The sequence below is a fragment of the Anolis sagrei genome, chromosome 5 (assembly GCF_037176765.1).
Source record: "Anolis sagrei isolate rAnoSag1 chromosome 5, rAnoSag1.mat, whole genome shotgun sequence".
NCBI classification, from domain to species: Eukaryota; Metazoa; Chordata; class Lepidosauria; order Squamata; family Dactyloidae; genus Anolis; species Anolis sagrei.
In genome coordinates, this window is record NC_090025.1 from 82,454,467 (window position 1) to 82,474,099 (window position 19,633).

Below are 19,633 nucleotides of genomic sequence, written 5' to 3' on the forward strand. Positions count from 1 at the left end.
TTTCTCTCCATAAACAGACTCAAAGCAGTTAACAATAAAAGCATTACAATATACAAATATTTAAACAGTATTAAACATCATTAGTATTCAAAACAATTCAGATTAAATCCATGATCTTAAAAACTTCCATCTTTAAAAGCCTGCTTGAATAAAAAGTTTTTAGCCTGCTGCTAAATGCAGTTCAACGCAGTTAAACTGCATTATGTGGCAGTGTAGAAGGGGGCCAAAGTCACTTCTTCCTTACCATATAAAATGCCTACATGGGTGGATACGTGGTAGAGAATGAGCAAGGACATGGAGGCCTAATTCCTCAGATAGTTATCAATCTCGGGCCACTTATAATAATAATGATGATGTTAATGTTATTATTTTTTTTAAATCCATTTTCAAAAAGAATGATGGCAATGGGCAAGAAGTCAAGATTCATCTCTCATAGAAGAGAAGGAGAATAAATAAGAGAATATAAGAGCCCTAGTCAATTGGATCTCATTAAAAGGCTTGCAATTGTTGTGATCACTATCATAGATAGGAATCATAGCGTTGGAAGAACCACATAGGCCATCCAGTCGAATCCCCTTCCCATTTAGGAACACAGAATCAAAGCATCTCTGATAGATGGCCAGGAGTTGTAGTCCAAACATCTGGAACGTTACTGGCCTTGGAGAGGCTGGTCTGAGGCTGCTCTGAACAAGATAAAGTGGTTATGGTACCAACACATTGGAATTTATTTTGTTTTCTGAATTAATCTAGTATTTTAACAAACAAATGTCTTGTTTCAGAGTGCAATGGTGTTGAACAGGAATTCTGCACTTGATATTGTCATTAGAGAGTCAATTCCTGGAAAACCAATCACATGGTCAGGTCCAGGTTTTGTACGTGTTCAAAGTGGAGCAGGGTTAAGATTTATGATCAACAACATCCCTTTCCTGATGGATTTTAATGTCATCATTCGCTATGAACCTGAGGTAATGAATATATTTCTTACTATTCCTAGGACAGATTCAACTTGAAGTAAACCAATGTGTGAGGTTCATTAAAATCGAGTAAACAAAATACTACGAACTAAATCTGACATACATTCAATTGTTAGAATAGCTGTCTTATTTCATTCATATATTTCAAAAATATATGAATTTGTTTGTGTGGCATTCCCCCTATTTAATGATGCAATTTTAAATTATTCTGCACTTGGGGATTCAAAAAATTATTTACAGAAAAATATTGGTGGCGTCATGCACAAAATGTACAAAAACGTTTTTGTTCAGAAAAAATATTTTGAAGGACTTTTAAGTAGAAAATATTATTTTTGTGCAAACAATTTTTTTCCACAAAAAGATCACAACTTGGAACATGTTTCCCATTTCTTGATATTGAGGACACTTTTTAGCCTAAGCTTGACATGCTACTGAAATGTTTTGCACTTGTATGAGTAAAGCAGGTCTGTGTGTATAAAGCTAGATTTGCATGTGGAATTTATTAGTGCCTGGTAGAGCTGGAAAAAAAATACTACTTTACAATTCCCATAATTGGCAAAGATACATGAGAAATTTTGGGAGTTGTAGACAAGGGGTGGGGGGAGCATTTCCAAATATTTGACACTGGCTTGTTTTATGGTATAGCAAGACCTTTCATCCTTCCCATGCTGAGTTGCCTTCTTCCCTGGTCACAGAATGCAAGATGTTCTGGTTTATAAGTCTGTAAGAAATCCAGAAAATATCAGGTATGAAAACCAATGTATTTCTTCTTCCCAAACATACAGTCTCTAGACGATTGGATAGCGAGCATTGCCGTAAAGTCTTCTGCTCTTGTAGGAAGTGAACACTGCAGGAACGAGGCAACCTTGCAAGAGCCACACTCACTGGCTCTCCCATCTACAGCAAGGTTTGGATATATATGTATATATATTTAAAACACTTATTAGAATATATAGCAGGAAATAACTATCTGGAGGGACAGGCCCGTAGCCAGGATTTTGATTCGGAGGGTGCTGATTTTGATTCAAAGGGAGGGGGCTGAGGATCTACCCTAGCAAACCTTTTGTATCATTGTCCCAGTAGCCCCATGCATATGGGATATATTGAGCATGGTGATCAGATCATGATATGAATAAACCTAACAGTTTAAATAATGTCGAAGGCTTTCATGGCTGGAATCACTAGGTTCTTGTAGGTTTTTTCGGGCTATAGGGCCATGTTCTGGAGGCATTTCTCCTGACGTTTCGCCTGCATCTATGGCAAGCATCCTCAGAGGTAGTGAGGTCTGTGTGGAGCCCCCTTCCTCTGTGTGTCTGTGTGGAGGAAGGGGGCTCCACACAGACCTCACTACCTCTGAGGATGCTTGCCATAGATGCAGGCGAAACATCAGGAGAAATGCCTCTAGAACATGGTCCTATAGCCTGAAAAAACCTAGTTTAAATAATGTACCAGTAAGGCCTTCTCGCGGACCACCCAGAGAATTTGGGGGGGGGGGGTGCTGAAGCCCCTCAAGCCCACCCACCCACCCCCCCCCCACCCCCGGCTACATGCCTGTGGAGGGAGAAGAGTAGTGAGAAGCAACCCTCACTACTCATTTACCTACTAATCCCAAGATGTAGTTATGGTGGCAACAGAGGAATGAGGACTGAACTACTCCCTTTCAATTAAAAGACAGATCTACTCTAACTCATAACCCGAGGTTGATTTGGCATGCCAAAGGCTGGATTGGCCCTTGGTATGGTCCTCACAAAGACTCCCTCAGCTACCACAGAAGCAGGAGGGAATCCCCACTACCCAGCAGCACTGAATGCAGTTAAATGCCTCTGGGTGGCCACCCTAACTATTCCCCCAACCCTCTGTGTTGTTACGGTCTCCGGCCACAATATGGGTCCTATTAGCACACGATAATGGGCAGGTAGGACCTGTACGAGTAATGTTCTATGTAAGAGTTGAAGGAATTATAACTTTATGACATTTCTCTTGAGGAATTGTAAAGAGTTGTATATAGACATACATTGTTTCTGCAGGTAGGACCTATTCTCCCAACTTTGGGTGACGTGGGGCAAGACTATGTTAAGGTGGCTTTGGCCCATGTTAATCCAGATCAGCCCCATGTAGCATTTGGCCATCACAGATCTGATCTGTCTCTATACTAGATGGAGCTCACATGATTTTTTTTCTAGCCCCCTAATTTCTAGCGTTGCAAAGCATGAGATACTAAAAATTGGTCATGCCTAGAATTCCTAGACCTCCTCTATTTACAATGTTTGCATTCCTGCTCCTTTCCTTTGGGTTGCTAAACTGAATTTCTAAATGACCACTGGACAGTTCACCCAAAATGGCCAAATAGATCAGGAGGTTATGATTTCCGTCTTGTGTTTATCAATTTTATGTCCAAGATCCAAATGACCCATTAGTAACTGCAGGACATTTCGCGCTTTCCCTTTTCCTCTCCCGAGGCTTTTTTCCTACCAGCAGAATGGGTTTTAAAACACCCTGATGCTTTCAACTCCAGAAAACTTTTCCTTTTCATTCACTTTACCACCCTTCTGCATATTTTAAAATGGATCTGCAGTGCTCTCTCTCTCTGTGTGTGTATGCATATGCATGCTTATGCACATGTGACTTCATGCACCAACATATGCTCACACAACTTGAGAAGGGAGAAGAGGAACAGACTCTCCTGTCTCTCCAGAGCATTTTGGAAAATTTCTGGGAAAGGAATGTAGGAGAAAGGCAGCAGAAAGAGCAAAGTTGGGTAAAAGATAAAATATTCCTTGTATTGTCAAAGGCTTTCATGGCCGGAATCACTGAGTTGTTGTAGGTTTTTCCGGGCTATATGGCCATGTTCTGGAGGCAATTTTTCTCCTGACGTTTCGCCTGCATCTATGGCAAGCATCCTCAGACCTCACTACCTCTGAGGATGCTTGCCATAGATGCAGGTGAAACGTCAGGAGAAAAATTGCCTCCAGAACATGGCCATATAGCCCGGAAAAACCTACAACAACCCAAAATATTCCTTGTTCAATACAAGGAGCCAGAAGTTCCTCTTGTTGTCAGGGAGGAGAGTGATCTCATTCAATATAATAATTCATAAGGGCGAGTAGACCATGTGTTGTATTTTATTTTAAGAATATGTGAATATAGAAATGCTATAAATCAGTCTAAAGTGACTTTAGTAAATGTAGCTGATTAAATCGACACTAGTTGCCAGTTTGGTGGAATCCTGAAGTTTTAAGTTACTAGAAATTTGGGGACTGAAGGAAAATTTCATTGGAAGGGAATAATTGTTATGTGGGAGCAATGCCCGCATTTTGTCCTCCTGTAGCTTACACCTGGCTTGTCCCCAACCACCAGACGATTTGTCTAAGTCCGGAAACTATTTCAAATGTGTGCATACTATACATAGACAAATAGGTTTAACCCTAGGCAGGCCAATAGCCAGGAGGGGGGTGCTGAGTTTGATTTTGGGGGAGGGGGGGCTGAGGATCTACCCTAGCAAACCTTTTGTATCGTTACCCCAATACCCCCATGCATATGGGATATATTGAGCATGGTGATCAGATCATGATATGAATAAACATAACAGTTTAAATAATGTACCAGTAAGGCCTTCTTGCGGACCACCCCGAGAATTTGGGGGGGGGGGGTAAGCCCCTCATGCCCCCCCCCCCCCCGGCTACGGGCCTGACCTAAAGAAGAAGTGAATCATTCAATCCATGATGTTATTTTTTCTCTTGAATAGAATTGCATTGCTCACTACTCCAGTATGCTTGGAACCAGGAAGAGAATATTTTGTAGATGTCTACTTCTCAGAGTCTTTTACTTCAGACTCAAAGACTCGGTCATCCATACTCGTCGATTCAGTAAGTGCTTCCACACTAAAGAAGCTTATTTTTTTTCTGTATCATCTCATTTTTTCAAGTGATTGTTTTCTATAATACATGTAAGTGGTGAAATGAATAGACAAATTAAACAATCAAGTTTTAATTCACCTGTGATGTGGCTAACAACTGCATCTTAAGCAATATAGGGTTTATTTCATGTCCTTGACATGTCCTTTTCTTTAGATTCTGTTGTTCTTGTTGGTTGGAACCTGTTTTTATGGATGAGTTAATTGTAAGTGTCAGAGTCCAATTCTGTTGGGCTAGTTATCTATCTATTATCACTTCTGGACTGCACTTTATTCACAGAGTAACTTTTAAAAAGCTACTCAATATTTTTCCTACTTTTATTTTTTACTTCCTTTTAAATGAACTTTCCAACTAGCAGCTTCAGGGACTCTTTGTCTACTTTAACTTTAGCACAACTATATGTGCTAAGAGCAATTGACTGACCCACACAGTGAAACCCATGACTGTAGAGAGATTCGAAGGCAGAAATCCTCTTACATTGCACAATTATAATCCTATAATTTTACTTTCACTATCATTATCCTATTCTATGGAAACCTGGAGGTTGTAGTGTTTGTAATTCCCAGACAAACAACTCTAGGATCCTAGAGGTTGGAGCTATGGAAGATCCTACTTTAACTACATCCTATGGACCCCTGGGTTTGTAATTTGGTGAAACACTAGATCTTTCTGGTGAGAAGTCTAAATACTTCACAAAACCACGTACTATGGGATTCCATAGGATGGCGGTTTGGCAGTTAATGTGGACTCAGAGGAAGGGGTGGGGGCAGGTCTTCCTTGTCTTAGTCCATTATCCTTAACCACTACACTATCTGTCCTCTTCTTGATCCTTATACAGTGGACCCAGCGCTCCAGATATTGTCAAGGATTCTTTAGGTCACATCAACATTGAATATTAGTCCTTAAATAGACAGCATCCTGAGGAGTGACTGTGTTTGGTGCCTCTCTACTACAGTTTTGTATCTTCATGCCCAGAGAAAATGCTCATCCCATCTTACAGACATACTGGGTTATTCCTACGACCTCATCACATGGGCATAGTTACCCATTCTAGGACAGTTTGACCTCACTTCAGGCATGGAGCCCACCGGATTCCATTGCACAACATAGATCTACTTCTGGTGGGGCTCCGTGCCTGAAGTGAGGTTAAACTGTCGTAAGAGGCAACACCAGGAACACAGGAGGTTTCCAGTCTTCCATAGAGTAGCATGGGGGGAAGCCAAGCAGCTATGCTTCTCCCTGTGGGATGAGGTAAGATTTACTTAGGCGATCTCTCATAGTCAGAGAATGATGGTCTTCCAAGTGTAGTGTTCTGGCAGTGGGTTCGTAGGTGACTGTGGAGCCCTATTCCTGATCTGCATCTTCTCCCATAGTGAGGGCATCGGTGGTGGAAAGCGGTCCCGGTCAGGGTTGGCTTGACATGCCTTCCTCTTAGCACGTTTCTCTCTTTTGCCATCCATTCATGCCTCTTCAAATTCTACAGCACTGCTAGTTACGGCTGACCTCCAACTGGAGCGCTCAAAGGCCAGGGCTTCCCAGTTCTCAGTGTCTATGCCAGAGTTTTTAAGGTTGGCTTTGAGGCCATGTTTAAATCTCTTTTCCTGCCCACCAACATTTCGTTTTCCATTCTTGAGTTCAGAATAGAGCAACTGCTTTGGGAGACGGTGGTTGGGCATCTGGACAAAGTGGCTGGTCCAGCGGAGTTGATGGCGGAGGACCATCACTTCAATGCTAGTGGTCTTTCCTTCTTCCAGCAGGCTGACATTTGTCCGCTTGTCTTCCCAAGAGATTTACAGAATTTTTCAGAGGCAGCGCTGATGGAATCGTTCCAGGAGTTGCATGTGACGTCTGTAGACTGTCCACGTCTCACAGGCGTATAGCAGGGTTGGGAGGACAATAGCTTTATAAACAAGCATCTTGGTATCCCTACGGATGTTCCAGTTCTCCAACATTTTCTGCTTCATTTGGAAAAATGCTGCACTCGCAGAGCTCAGGCAGTTGGACTGTAATAATATAAAGTACTAGCCATCCCCTGCCACACGTTGCTGTGGCCCAGTCTGTGTATATGTGTTTTGTGTGTATATATGTTTGTATATATGTGTGTTTGTGTATATATGTTTGTATATATGTGTGTTTGTGTATATATGTGGTTTTGCACATGCGTTGTAATGTATGTCTTATTTTTTTGGCTTTTTAAGTCTCTTCTGCTGTGTTTTTCAGTGTTTTTATGAGTGAAGGTCACTCGTTGGCCTGATAGGTGTCTTGTGTCCAAATTTGGTGGCAATTCGCCCAGTGGTTTTTGAGTTCTGTTAATCCCACAAACGAACATTACATTTTTATTTATATAGAAGATATGAATCTTACTTGCAATACAGCCTTACCTGGCCCTGAGTTGGAAAATAGTACACTAAACATTTCCATTTTACAGCTTCACTTGACAAATAATTCCTCTTTCCCTTTAAAGACCCTTTTGGATAGTTCCACAAAAATCAGGTTTGATGTGATTCATATCTTACAAGGGAATTGTTAATTTTGCGATGCTAAAGGTCTTTATAAATCAGGAGTGCTTACAAAGCTGCTCAGAACAGACTGTAATGTTCACAACAGGCCCACATCCACACAAGTGCTCAGGCAATAAATAATTCTAGTATAAACTAACATTACTAATCCAGTCCAGCTGCTCAGTAGTATTTAGCTAAGGTGTACTTTTGTGTTCAGTTGGCTAAAACGTCTCTTTCCTTTTGTCATTCTGAAGCTTGGACTTATTCCCAGAATCAATTCTGTGGAAAACCTTTGTGACAAAAATGATTTAAAAGAATATCAGCATTACCACTGCATTGAAATAGCTTCAGAAATTGGACCACATATCTTACCAGAAGCATGTGCCAAGCTAATAGCAAGTCTGTCTGCCCGTATGCACAATGGCGCAGTTCGTAAGTATCAGAACCACTTGCTTTTCTTACTACTGCCATAGTATGGTGTTTTTACTTTCCAAAGCATCACTGAAGTGCAAATAATATCTTCATAATCAATGAGGGGCTATACAAATACTCAACCACGCTTATCTGCATTTGCAGGCTCTAACAATTAAAGTTTCTCCAATAATATTGGGCCACATAGTAGACATCTTCACTCTTTGCACTGTAATAATTGTGGCGTCTAAGGTTGAATTAGCATAACTAAATAACGTGTCCTTATCTCAACCCCATTCCTATTGCAGTGCACTTGACATTCAATAAGAGTCCCGGTGGCGCAGTGGGTTAAACTGCTGAGCTACTAAACTTACTGACTGAAAGGTTGCAGGTTTGAATCAGGGGAACGGGGTGAGCTCCCGCTGTTAGCCCCAGCTTCTGCCAACCTAGCAGTTCGAAAACATGCAAATGTGAGTAGATCAATAGGTACCGTTCTGGTTGGAAGGTAACAGCACTCCATGCAGTCATGCCGGCCACATATCCTTGGAGGTGTCTATGGACAACGTTGGCTCTTCAGCTTAGAAATGGAGATGAGCACCAACCCCTAGAGTTGGACATGACTGGACTTAATGTGAGAGGAAAACTTTGACCTTTACCTGACATTCAATGTGAAAACACTTCTTTTCTATGCTTGAAGGCTTTCATGTGATTTTTAAAACCTCCAGTTTAAACCACTAGTTGTTTTTTTTTTTTGAGAGACCAGGTTTTTTAAAATGTCTACTGCCTTTAAAAATAAATAGAAAATGAATTTATAAAATATTATTACTGTTAATAGTAATAATAATAATATACAAATAATCATAATAATAACTTAATAGTAGTAAACTGCTTAAAATGCAAAAGACAAGGAGTAAATACTGTAAAAAAAACAATCCAGAGCAGAAGAAAAAACTGGCAAAAGAAGGCTCTCCATGGACAGTTCCTGGGAAAAACTGAGAATCAAATTGACAAAGAAAAACATGGCTGTGGCTCACAAATGGAAATCTGAAAAAGGAGACGGAGGGCCTCATTCTGGCAGCCCAAGAACAAGCCATTAAAACCAATGCCATTAAAGCAAGAATTGAAAACTCGATGATAGATCCCAAATGTAGACTCTGCAAGGAAGCAGATGAAACAATAGATCACATCCTCAACTGCTGCAAGAAGATTGCGCAGACAGACTATAAGCAGAGGCACAACACCATTGCTCAGGTAATTCATTGGAACTTGTGCCACAAATACCATCTGCCTACGACAAAGAACTGGTGGGTTCACAAACCAGAAAAAGTTACAGAAAATGAACACATCAAACTATTCTGGGACTTCCGAATTCAGTCTGACAGAGTTTTGGAGCACAATAATAATGATGATGATGATGATGATAATAATAATAACAACAGCACTTTATTTGTACCCCGCTACCATCTCCCCAAGGGACTCGGTGCTGCTTACATGAGGTCAAGCCCAAACACAACAATACAAGCAATAATAACAACAATACAAGCAATTAAAAAACATAGACAATAAAATGCACAACATTATCAATAAAACAACACATAAACAATACTCCTGACCTCACGATTGTGTTAAAAAACAGAGTGTGGATCGTCGATGTTGCAATCCCAGGTGACAGCACGATTGAAGAGAAACAACCGGAAAAGATGACACAATATGAGGATTTAAAGATTAAAGACTCTGGCACAAACCAGTCAAGGTGGTCCCAGTGGTGATCGGCACACTGGGTGCAGTGCCTAAAGACCTTGGCCTGCACTTAAACACAATCGGCGCTGACAAGATTACCATCTGCCAGCTGCAAAAGGCCACCTTACTAGGATCTGCATGCATTATTCGCCGATACATCACACAGTCCTAGACACTTGGGAAGTGTCCAACGTGTGATCCAATAGAACAGCCAGCAGAGTGTCTGCTGTGGACTCATCTTGTGGTGTCTCTAATAATAATAATAATAATAATAATAATAATAATAATAATAATTTTGTTACCAGCCTTCTAACAGGTCGAGGTGGAGTACAACGGAGTCTAAACATATAAAAACATACAATGCAGACAATAAATACATCAATAAAAACACATCATTATAAAAGCATACACCAAAAGCAACATATAGTGGTAATAGAATGTAAATTCAAAACTCAGGATTCAGAGTTGACTGGGTAGGCCTGCTGGAAGGGATAGGTCTTAAGTTGTGTGTTAAATTCTGACAACTTGTTTAGCTGCCAACTCTGGGGCATGCCATGGCCGCTCCTGTTACCTGCAAATCAAAATTGTTCTCAAACTTAATTTATTATCAAGGCTATTTTTTCCTCCACATGTGACACTGTAGTTCTTAAATTCCAAGGATCCAAAGTTGACTTTCTTGCTTGACCTATTATATTGCTGTTTTAAATTATGTTCAGGTTTAAGTAGTGATATTTTAATCTATTTTGGTCATTTGTATCCTGAAGGAGGTCGGAGTATGAGAACAGTTGATATCAATATATACATAGAATGTGATGGGGTCATCTATTTTTACCGTTCTATGAAATTACAGAATTTAAATTTCATTTCAAAGCCTGTAGGTGTCATCCACAAGGTTCAGTGAACACTAACTGTGAGAAACTTGGAGGTCAATGTCAATGCAAACCGAATGTCATAGGCCGCTGTTGTGATAAATGCTCTGCTGGAAGCCATAGTTTTGGATCTTCAGGTTGTCTCTGTAAGTAATAATTATTTCTCATTTTAAGCTGGTGCTCTTTTTCTTTATAGGTTTAGGAGATTATGATGGTGATAATAATAGTGGTGATGATTATGATGAATACATATTTCCTACCATTTTCTTTCTTTGAACAGAAATTTCTTATCAGACAAGAATGTACTAGATCAGTGTTTCTCAACCTGGGGGTCGGGACGCCTAGGGGGGTCGCGAGGGGATGTCAGAGGGGTTGCCAAAGGCAATCAAAAACAGAGTATTTTCTGTTCCTGGATTAGTGTATTTGCAAATACACTAATCCTGGAAGACTATCCTACGCGGACAACGAGGGATTGCCTAAGTAAGTAAGTAGTATTTTCTGTTGGACATGGGTATTCTGTGTGCCAAGTTTGGTTCAATTCCATCGTTGGCGGAGTTCAGAATGCTCTTTGATTGAAGGTGAACTATACATCCCAGCAACTACAACTCGCAAATGTCAAAGTTTATTTTCCCCAAACTTCACCAGTGTTCACATTTGGGCATATTGAGTATTCATGCCCAGTTTAGTCTAGATCCATCATTGTTTGTATCCACAGTTCTCTGGGTGCAGGTGAACTACAACTCCCAACTCAAGGTCAACGTCCACCAGACCCTTCCAGTATTTTCTGTTGGTCATGGGAGTTCTCTGTGCCAAGTCTGGTTCAATTCCATCATTGGTGGAGTTCAGAATGCTCTTTGAATGTAGGCAAGCTATAAATCCCAGCAACTACAACTCGCAAATGACAAAATCAATCCTCTCCCTCAACCCCAGCAGTATTCAAATTTGGGAGTATCTGTTATTTGTGCCAAATTTGGCCCAGTGAATGAAAACACATCCTGCATACTAGATATATACATTAAGATTCATAACAGAAGCAAAATGACAGTTATGGAAATAATGTTATGGTTGGGGGTCACCACAACATGAGGAACTGTTTGGAGAGGTCACGGCATTAGGAAGGTTGAGAAGCACTGTACTAGATGATTGCAAATATTTCAGTCTAATTCTTTATTTGTAAAATGGAAATAAGCCTAAAATTGCATCTTGGGGAAATGATATGTTGTGGATTTAAAGGCAAATGAGACTGTACATAGGCTTGAACAGTCAAGCAAAAGAGCAAGAGACAGCTACAAAGTTACTGAGGGTAACTCAATAATATGTCATCTAAACTATCATCTCTGTTTTTTCCCACCAAGTATGTGATTGTCATCCTCAAGGATCAGTCAGTGCTCTGTGTGACCAGGTTACAGGGCAGTGTTTGTGCAGACCAGAAGTAGATGGCCGACAATGCAGCCGTTGCTTGGCTGGATACTTCGGATTTCCCCATTGCCGGCCCTGTCCTTGCAATGGCTTTGGAGAACTTTGTGACTCCCAAACTGGAGCATGCTTGGATTGCAGAGATTTTACAACTGGAGACAACTGTGAAAGGTATGGGTAGAGACCTCCGTAGGATATATACTGGGGTGGAACATTGCAAAAAAAAAAAGGGGGGGGGGGATTTTGCTGAGGATAAAGTTATGTGAAAACTTCACTGGCGATCTAGGAAGTGCCTCAAAACCTTTCATTCCCTGCAATGGACTTGTTGCTGAATTTATTCTTGCACATATATGACCTTATCCCACAGGCAGGAGGGAAGGGAAGGAAAGGGAAGTGGAGGAAAGTAGGGGAAAACTTTATTAATAGCGGGCATGCTATTTCCCCTATACTTTTGCCAGATGTATTGATGGTTACTATGGAAACCCCCTCAAAAGGGAGCCCTGCCGCCCGTGCATGTGCCCAGATACTCCTTCCAGCGGGAGGCATTTTGCACACTCCTGTTACCAAGATCCTTGGACCATGCAACTAGTCTGTAACTGTTTTGATGGCTACTCAGGTAGGAGACTTTCTACATTTTTACAAGTTTCCATTTAGTAGTTTATTGTCAACATTTTGAGAAGATTTTGATCCATTCTTATGCTGTCTATTCATCTGTATTTTTAAGGGTGGATGTAGTTCACATATTTCACCAACTTAGTTTTTGTTTGCTTTATATGATGCAATCTGCAAGTCTTCTTGGTCATCAACAAGACCTAAAAGTGGCAAAGTGTCTCTCAATTTATGGTAATGCCTGTGGAAAGTGAGGAATGGTGCTCCATGTTCATGATTTGTAAACTGACATAGAGAGAACACAGGAATAAGAGTTGAGAAGTGATGTCGGTAGTAGTAAATAGGAAAGAGGAGAGCTTTGAATGACACTCCCATTGAGGCTCAATGAAAAATGGATCGGGTCAGAGCAGAACAGATAGACTCATTAAAGTTTCCAAGTTTGGAGGCACTGGAAAATTCATTAAGTTTCCAAATGGGCTGAAGGCTACAATCCCATAAAACTAAGTAAACATATAGCAAATTGGTCATTCATGCCCTCAGCCAACCAAAAGGAACCACCCAATCTCACCCTCCAAGATAAGCTTGCTTTTTTATTTTGAGTTCCCTATGCTTGCCTTTGTGTTCTACTTCTAGACTAGTTGTATCTGCCATGCGTTGCTGTGGTCAACCTTTCCTCCCTCTTTCTCTCCTTCTTTCCCTCCTTCCTTCACTCCCTCTTTCCTTCATTCCTTCCTTCCCTTTTCTTCTTTCCTTCTCTCCTTCCTTCTCTACCTCTTTCTTTCCTTCCTTCCCTTTTTCTTTTTCTTTTCTCTCCTTTCTTCCTTCTCTATCTTTTTCCTTTATTCCTTCGCTTTTTCCTTCCATCCTTCTTTCTCACTTTTCTTCTTTCCTTCCCTCCTTTTCTCTTTCTTCCTTCTCTACCTCATTCCTTCCTTCCTTCACTCTTTGCTTCCATGCTTCCTTCCTCTCTTCCCTTCCTCTCCTCTCTTCCCTTCCTCTCCTCTCTTCCCTTCCCTTCCTCTCTTCCCTTCCCTTCCCGTCCTCCCTTCCCTTCCTCTCTTCCCTTCCCTTCCTCTCTTCCCTTCCCTTCCCTTCCCTTCCTCCCTTCCCTTCCTCTCTTCCCTTCCCTTCCTCCCTTCCCTTCCTCCCTTCCCTTCATCTCTTCCCTTCCTCTCCTCTCTTCCCTTCCTCTCCTCTCTTCCCTTCCCCTCCTCTCTTCTCTTCCCTTCCCTTCCTCTCTTCCCTTCCCGTCCTCCCTTCCCGTCCTCCCTTCCCTTCCTCCCTTCCCTTCCCTTCCTCTCTTCCCTTCCCTTCCTCCCTTCCCTTCCCTTCCTCTCTTCCCTTCCCTTCCTCTCTTCCCTTCCTCTCCTCTCTTCCCTTCCTCTCTTCTCTTCCCTTCCCTTCCTCTCTTCCCTTCCCTTCCCGTCCTCCCTTCCCTTCCTTTCTTCCCTTCCCTTCCCCTCTTCCCTTCCTCCCTTCCCTTCCTCTCTTCCCTTCCTCTCTTCCCTTCCTCTCCTCTCTTCCCTTCCTCTCCTCTCTTCCCTTCCCTTCCTCTCTTCCCTTCCTCTCCTCTCTTCCCTTCCTCTCCTCTCTTCCCTTCCCTTCCTCTCTTCCCTTCCCTTCCTCTCTTCCCTTCCCTTCCTCTCTTCCCTTCCCTTCCTCTCTTCCCTTCCCTTCCTCTCTTCCCTTCCCTTCCTCCCTTCCCGTCCTCCCTTCCCTTCCCTTCCTCCCTTCCCTTCCCTTCCTCTCTTCCCTTCCCTTCCTCTCTTCCCGTCCCTTCCTCTCTTCCCGTCCCTTCCCATCCTTCCTTCCTTCCTTTCTTTCTTCCTTTCTTTCTTTCTTTCTTTCTTTCTCCCCTTCCTTCACTCCCTCTTTCTTGTCTTTTTTCTGTATCCTTCCCTTCCTCCCTTCCCGTCCTCCCTTCCCTTCCTCTCTTCCCTTCCCTTCCCCTCTTCCCTTCCCTTCCTCCCTTCCCTTCCTCTCTTCCCTTCCTCTCTTCCCTTCCCTTCCCGTCCTCCCTTCCCTTCCTCCCTTCCCTTCCTCTCTTCCCTTCCCTTCCCCTCTTCCCTTCCCTTCCCCTCTTCCCTTCCCTTCCTCCCTTCCCTTCCTCTCTTCCCTTCCTCTCTTCCCTTCCCTTCCCGTCCTCCCTTCCCTTCCTCCCTTCCCTTCCTCTCTTCCCTTCCCTTCCCCTCTTCCCTTCCCTTCCTCCCTTCCCTTCCCCTCTTCCCTTCCCTTCCTCCCTTCCCTTCCCTTCCTCCCTTCCCTTCCTCTCTTCCCTTCCTCTCTTCCCTTCCCTTCCTCCCTTCCCTTCCCTTCCTCTCTTCCCTTCCCTTCCTCTCTTCCCTTCCCTTCCTCTCTTCCCTTCCCTTCCTCTCTTCCCTTCCCTTCCTCTCTTCCCTTCCCGTCCTCCCTTCCCTTCCCGTCCTCCCTTCCCTTCCTCCCTTCCCTTCCCTTCCTCCCTTCCCTTCCCTTCCTCCCTTCCCTTCCCTTCCTCTCTTCCCTTCACTTCCTCTCTTCCCTTCACTTCCTCTCTTCCCTTTCTCTCCTCTCTTCCCTTCCTCTCTTCCCTTCCCTTCCCGTCCTCCCTTCCCTTCCTCTCCTCCCTTCCCTTCCTCTCCTCCCTTCCCTTCCTCTCCTCCCTTCCTCTCCTCTCTTCCCTTCCTCTCCTCTCTTCCCTTCCTCTCCTCCCTTCCCTTCCTCTCCTCCCTTCCCTTCCTCTCCTCCCTTCCCTTCCCTTCCTCCCTTCCCTTCCCCTCTTCCCTTCCTTTCCCCTCTTCCCTTCCCTTCCTCTCTTCCCGTCCCTTCCTCTCTTCCCGTCCCTTCCTCTCTTCCCGTCCCTTCCTCTCTTCCCGTCCCTTCCTCTCTTCCCGTCCCTTCCTCTCTTCCCGTCCCTTCCCGTCCCTTCCCGTCCCTTCCCGTCCTTCCTTCCTTCCTTTCTTTCTTTCTCCCCTTCCTTCACTCCCTCTTCCTTGTCTTTTTTCTGTATCCTCATTTAGCTTTTCGTTATTTAGCTTTTGGGGTTTTTGAGTCCTTTCCGCTGGCTTTTTTGGGGGGGAGGTTTTATGAGTGATGGTCACTTGTTGGCCTGATAGGTGTCTTGTGTCCAAATTTGGTGTCAATTCGTAGAGTGGTTTTCGAGTTATGTTAATCCCACAAACGAATATTACATTTTTATTTATATAGATGGTTGTTATGTTGTATATCCATGAAAAATACAACATAATCCTACATATGTTTCATTCAACATATGTAGATTAACAAAAGTGTTTGAGTTTCTTATTGGACCTCATTAGACAGGGGGAATTTAGTGTCCTAGGACATTTTCACCCTGTCTAATGGATGGAATCCCACACTGGACATCACACAATATTGTGTGACTTCCCCAAGAAGGAAGGAACCAATAGAGGAAGGAAGTCAAGAAAAGTAATGAGGACATCAACGGAGGGAGGGAGGGAAAAAGCAAGGGAAGGAGGAAGGCCTTGAGAGAGGGGGCTGGTGGAAATTTGAACAGTGGCCGCAATTGGCCCCTAGGCCGGACTATGAATGTGCCTGCCTTAAGTGTATATAACAGAGAGTGGTTCTGACCAAGAAGGCTGGAATGGATGAACTGAAGGCTTTAATCCAATGAGGATCTGTTTCTTCTCTGCAAATAGTAGCAGGAAAACAGAGCTGTACACCACTGAACTGCTCACGGGTATACAGTGAGCCCTCTGTATCCAGGAGGGTTTAGTTCTAGGATGGATGCCCCAAAAATGCCAAAATCCACAGAGGCTCAAATTCCATTGTATATAGTGACATAGTAAAATGGCATCCCTTATTTAAATGGACAATTAAGTGTTGGAGAGAGCTGGAGGATCTGTGAAATGATGGGAAGCTACCACCGGGAGTGTTGCACAACTGGCTGAGTGTCAGCTGCATTAAGATCACTCTGACCAAAAAGGTCATGAGTTCGAAGCCAGCCTGGGTTGGAGTGGGTTTCCAACCAATTGTGTGTAGCCTGTTGTCGACCTTTGCAGCCCGAAAGACAGTTGCATCTGTCAAGTAGGAAAATTAGGTTCGAAGCCAGCCCGGGTTGGAGTGGGTTTCCAACCAGTTGTGTGTAGCCTGTTGTCAACCTTTGCAACCTGAAAGACAGTTGCATCTGTCAAGTAGGAAAATTAGGTACCACCTTAAAGTGTGGGGAGGCTAAATTTACTGATTTATGAGGCCATAAAGAAGACTCCAGCAAAGCATTCCAGCGGGGAAGCATGCGGGGAATGCAGAAGTGCTTCATCAGTGTCACAGATGGACGATGAAAGCGACAGCTCCCCTGGTGGCCAGAAAAAGTTAAATAGCCTCTGTGTATGTCTGTATATGTTTGTATGTCAAAAATTGGCATTGAGTGTTTGCCACATATGTGTACACTGTAATCCGCCCTGAGTCCCCTGCAGGGTGAGAAGGGCGGAATATAAAAGCTGTAAAAAAAAAAATAGTGAATGTCTGCCCATCAACATAGTACTGTACTTAGCACACAGTAAAGTCTGTTACACTTAAGCAGAATTTAGTCTGGTCCAATGCAAAAGACACAATAACTTTGCAAAAAGGCAAGAGGAAAAAGAACAGAAAACTTTACTCTTGTCAATAGAGTCAAAACATAAACGTGCAGTGTTGTATACAAAATAAACAGTGCAACAAACTTACATAGTCCTTGTAAGAATTACAGAATGCAAAGAGCATGGCTTCTTCATCTTCCTTCAAATGAGCAGCGCAAATGGTTGAGCAAAATGCTGTGAGCATAAACTCCTCAGAGTAAAAGCTCTAAACTGTATTCTAAAACACATACAGTTATACCCCACAGGGTGTGGCTCAAATTTACTAGCTGACCTAGAGTAGCAGCTGCACATAATGATTAACAGTATAAGGTTTATTGTCGAAGGCTTTCATGGCCGGAATCACTGGGTTGTTGTAGGTTTTTCCGGGCTATATGGCCATGTTCTGGAGGCAATTTTTTCTCCTGACGTTTCGCCTGCATCTATGGCAAGCATCCTCAGAGGTAGTGAGGTCTGTTGGAAGTAGGAAAAATGGGTTTATATATCTGTGGAATGACCAGGGTGAGACAAAGGACTTTTGTCTGCTGGGGCTAGCTGTGAATGTTTCAGCTGATCACCTTGATTAGAATTCAATGGCTTGGAAGTGCCTGGGGGGAATCTTCTGTTGTGAGTGATTTTATGTGCCTGTTTGTTTCCCCTCTGTGGTTTTGCTGTTGTAATTTTTGAGTTTTTTAATACTGGTAGCCAGATTTTGTTCATTTTCATGGTTTCTTCCTTTCTGTTGAAATTGTCCACATGCTTGTGGATTTCAATGGCTTCTCTGTGTAGTCTGCCATGGTGGTTGTGAGAGTGGTCCAGCACTTCTGTGTTCTCAAATAATATGCTGTGTCCAGGTTGGTTCATCAGGTGCTCTGCTATGGCTGATTTCTCTGGTTGGAGTAGTTTGCAGTGCCTTTCATGTTCCTTGATGCATGTCTGGGCGCTGCGTTTGGTGGTCCCTATGTAGATTTTTCCTACTTCCAACAGACCTCACTACCTCTGAGGATGCTTGCCATAGATGCAGGCGAAACGTCAGGAGAAAAATTGCCTCCAGAACATGGCCATATAGCCCGGAAAAACCTACAACAACCCAGTATAAGGTTTTCTTTAACACTGAGACTTGATGTTTATCCTTTTGCAACTTACTGTAACACAATCTTGGGTTCCTTTTCTTGCGGGCAGGGGGGTTCTCCATATTTTCAGGCTGTGGCTGGTTGAATCCATGAATGCAGAACCCATGGATACAGATAGCCAACTGTAATACATGCCTGTAATGACAAAATTATGACTGTGTGTGACCTTTGTTAGGTAATCAATGTGATGACTGCCTCAGCGGCTTCTATGGGAATCCAAAAGCAGCAGGCCAATGCCTCCCATGTTCATGCAATAATAACATTGATGAAGACGATCCATTATCTTGTAACAAGGACACAGGAGAGTGCCTAAAATGTTTATACAACACACATGGACCAAACTGCCAGTACTGCAAACCTGGTTATTTTGGATCAGCCCTTCTCAAGAATTGTAAAAGTAAGTATTTATTTTTATTTATCATGTCAGGAGCAAACCAAAACAGCTGTATTGCATTAAAAACAAACAAACAAACAGAACACAGAGTTTGCAGACTTGGTATTCTATTAAATGTCCTTTGACCAAAAGCTGGCCACTTGGAGTGCCTCTGGTGTTGCTGCAAGAAGGTCCTCCATTGTGCATGTGGCAGGGCTCAGGTTGCATTGCAGTAGGTGGTCTGTGGTTTGCTCTTCTCCACACTCGCATGTCGTGGATTCCACTTTGTAGCCCCATTTCTTGAGATTGGCTCTGCATCTCATGGTACCAGAGCGCAGTCTGTTCAGCACCTTCCAAGTCGCCCAGTTTTCTGTGTGCCTAGGGGGGAGTCTCTCATTTGGTATCAGCCATTGGTAAAAGTAAGTGATTGCTTATGGGCCTAAAGCTGAACATAAGGAAATAGAACTGAATAGGAAGAATAAACTTTGCATAGTAATGGTACTAGCATGGATTCTACTCATTAGTACAGTATAATTTATTGTAGCCACAGACTTGTTAGTGTTTTTGTGTAACCTGAACTTATTTGTTTGGAATTAGAATAATGTGTGTAAAGAATCGGGGACATTCACATTACACATTTATGGTACGATGATTGTGTAATCCAAATACTGAGAAAAAGAGGCAAGCAAAGATTAGCCCGTTTGACTAGATGAGGGTGTCAATTAATACAGAGATCACTCAAGCAGAAATCTGAAGTTCAGCCTTGCTGGACATATTATACCGGAAATGTTGACAAGATATCTGGGTATATACCTTGGGAAGTCAGATCTGGCCACAGTGGTCCACGCTCTTGTTACATCCCGAATAGATTACTGCAACCCACTCTACATGGGGTTGCCTTTGAAGACTGTTCGGAAACTTCAATTAGTCCAGCGGGCGGCAGCCAGATTACTCACCGGAGCGTCATACAGGGAGCATACCACTCCTCTGTTATGTCAGCTCCACTGGCTGCCGATCCAGTTCCGAGCACAATTCAAAGTGCTGGTTTTGACCTACAAAACTCTATACGGCTCTGGCCCAGCGTATCTGTCCGAACGCATCTCCCTCTATGTCCCACCTCAGAGT

General features: G+C 43.0%; 1 protein-coding gene across 1 annotated transcript in view; it reads left to right on the plus strand.

The window, feature by feature from the left end:
- The window catches only part of LAMB4 (laminin subunit beta 4), a 104,058-nt gene that overhangs the window by 43,225 nt on the left and 41,200 nt on the right, over positions 1-19,633 (plus strand). The window contains exons 15-22 of the mRNA XM_067468481.1: positions 780-965; positions 1,760-1,881; positions 4,720-4,840; positions 7,644-7,821; positions 10,412-10,555; positions 11,765-11,996; positions 12,284-12,441; positions 18,311-18,532. Coding sequence (XP_067324582.1) covers positions 780-965; positions 1,760-1,881; positions 4,720-4,840; positions 7,644-7,821; positions 10,412-10,555; positions 11,765-11,996; positions 12,284-12,441; positions 18,311-18,532 — 1,363 coding nt within the window. The remainder of the gene's footprint in view (positions 1-779; positions 966-1,759; positions 1,882-4,719; positions 4,841-7,643; positions 7,822-10,411; positions 10,556-11,764; positions 11,997-12,283; positions 12,442-18,310; positions 18,533-19,633) is intronic.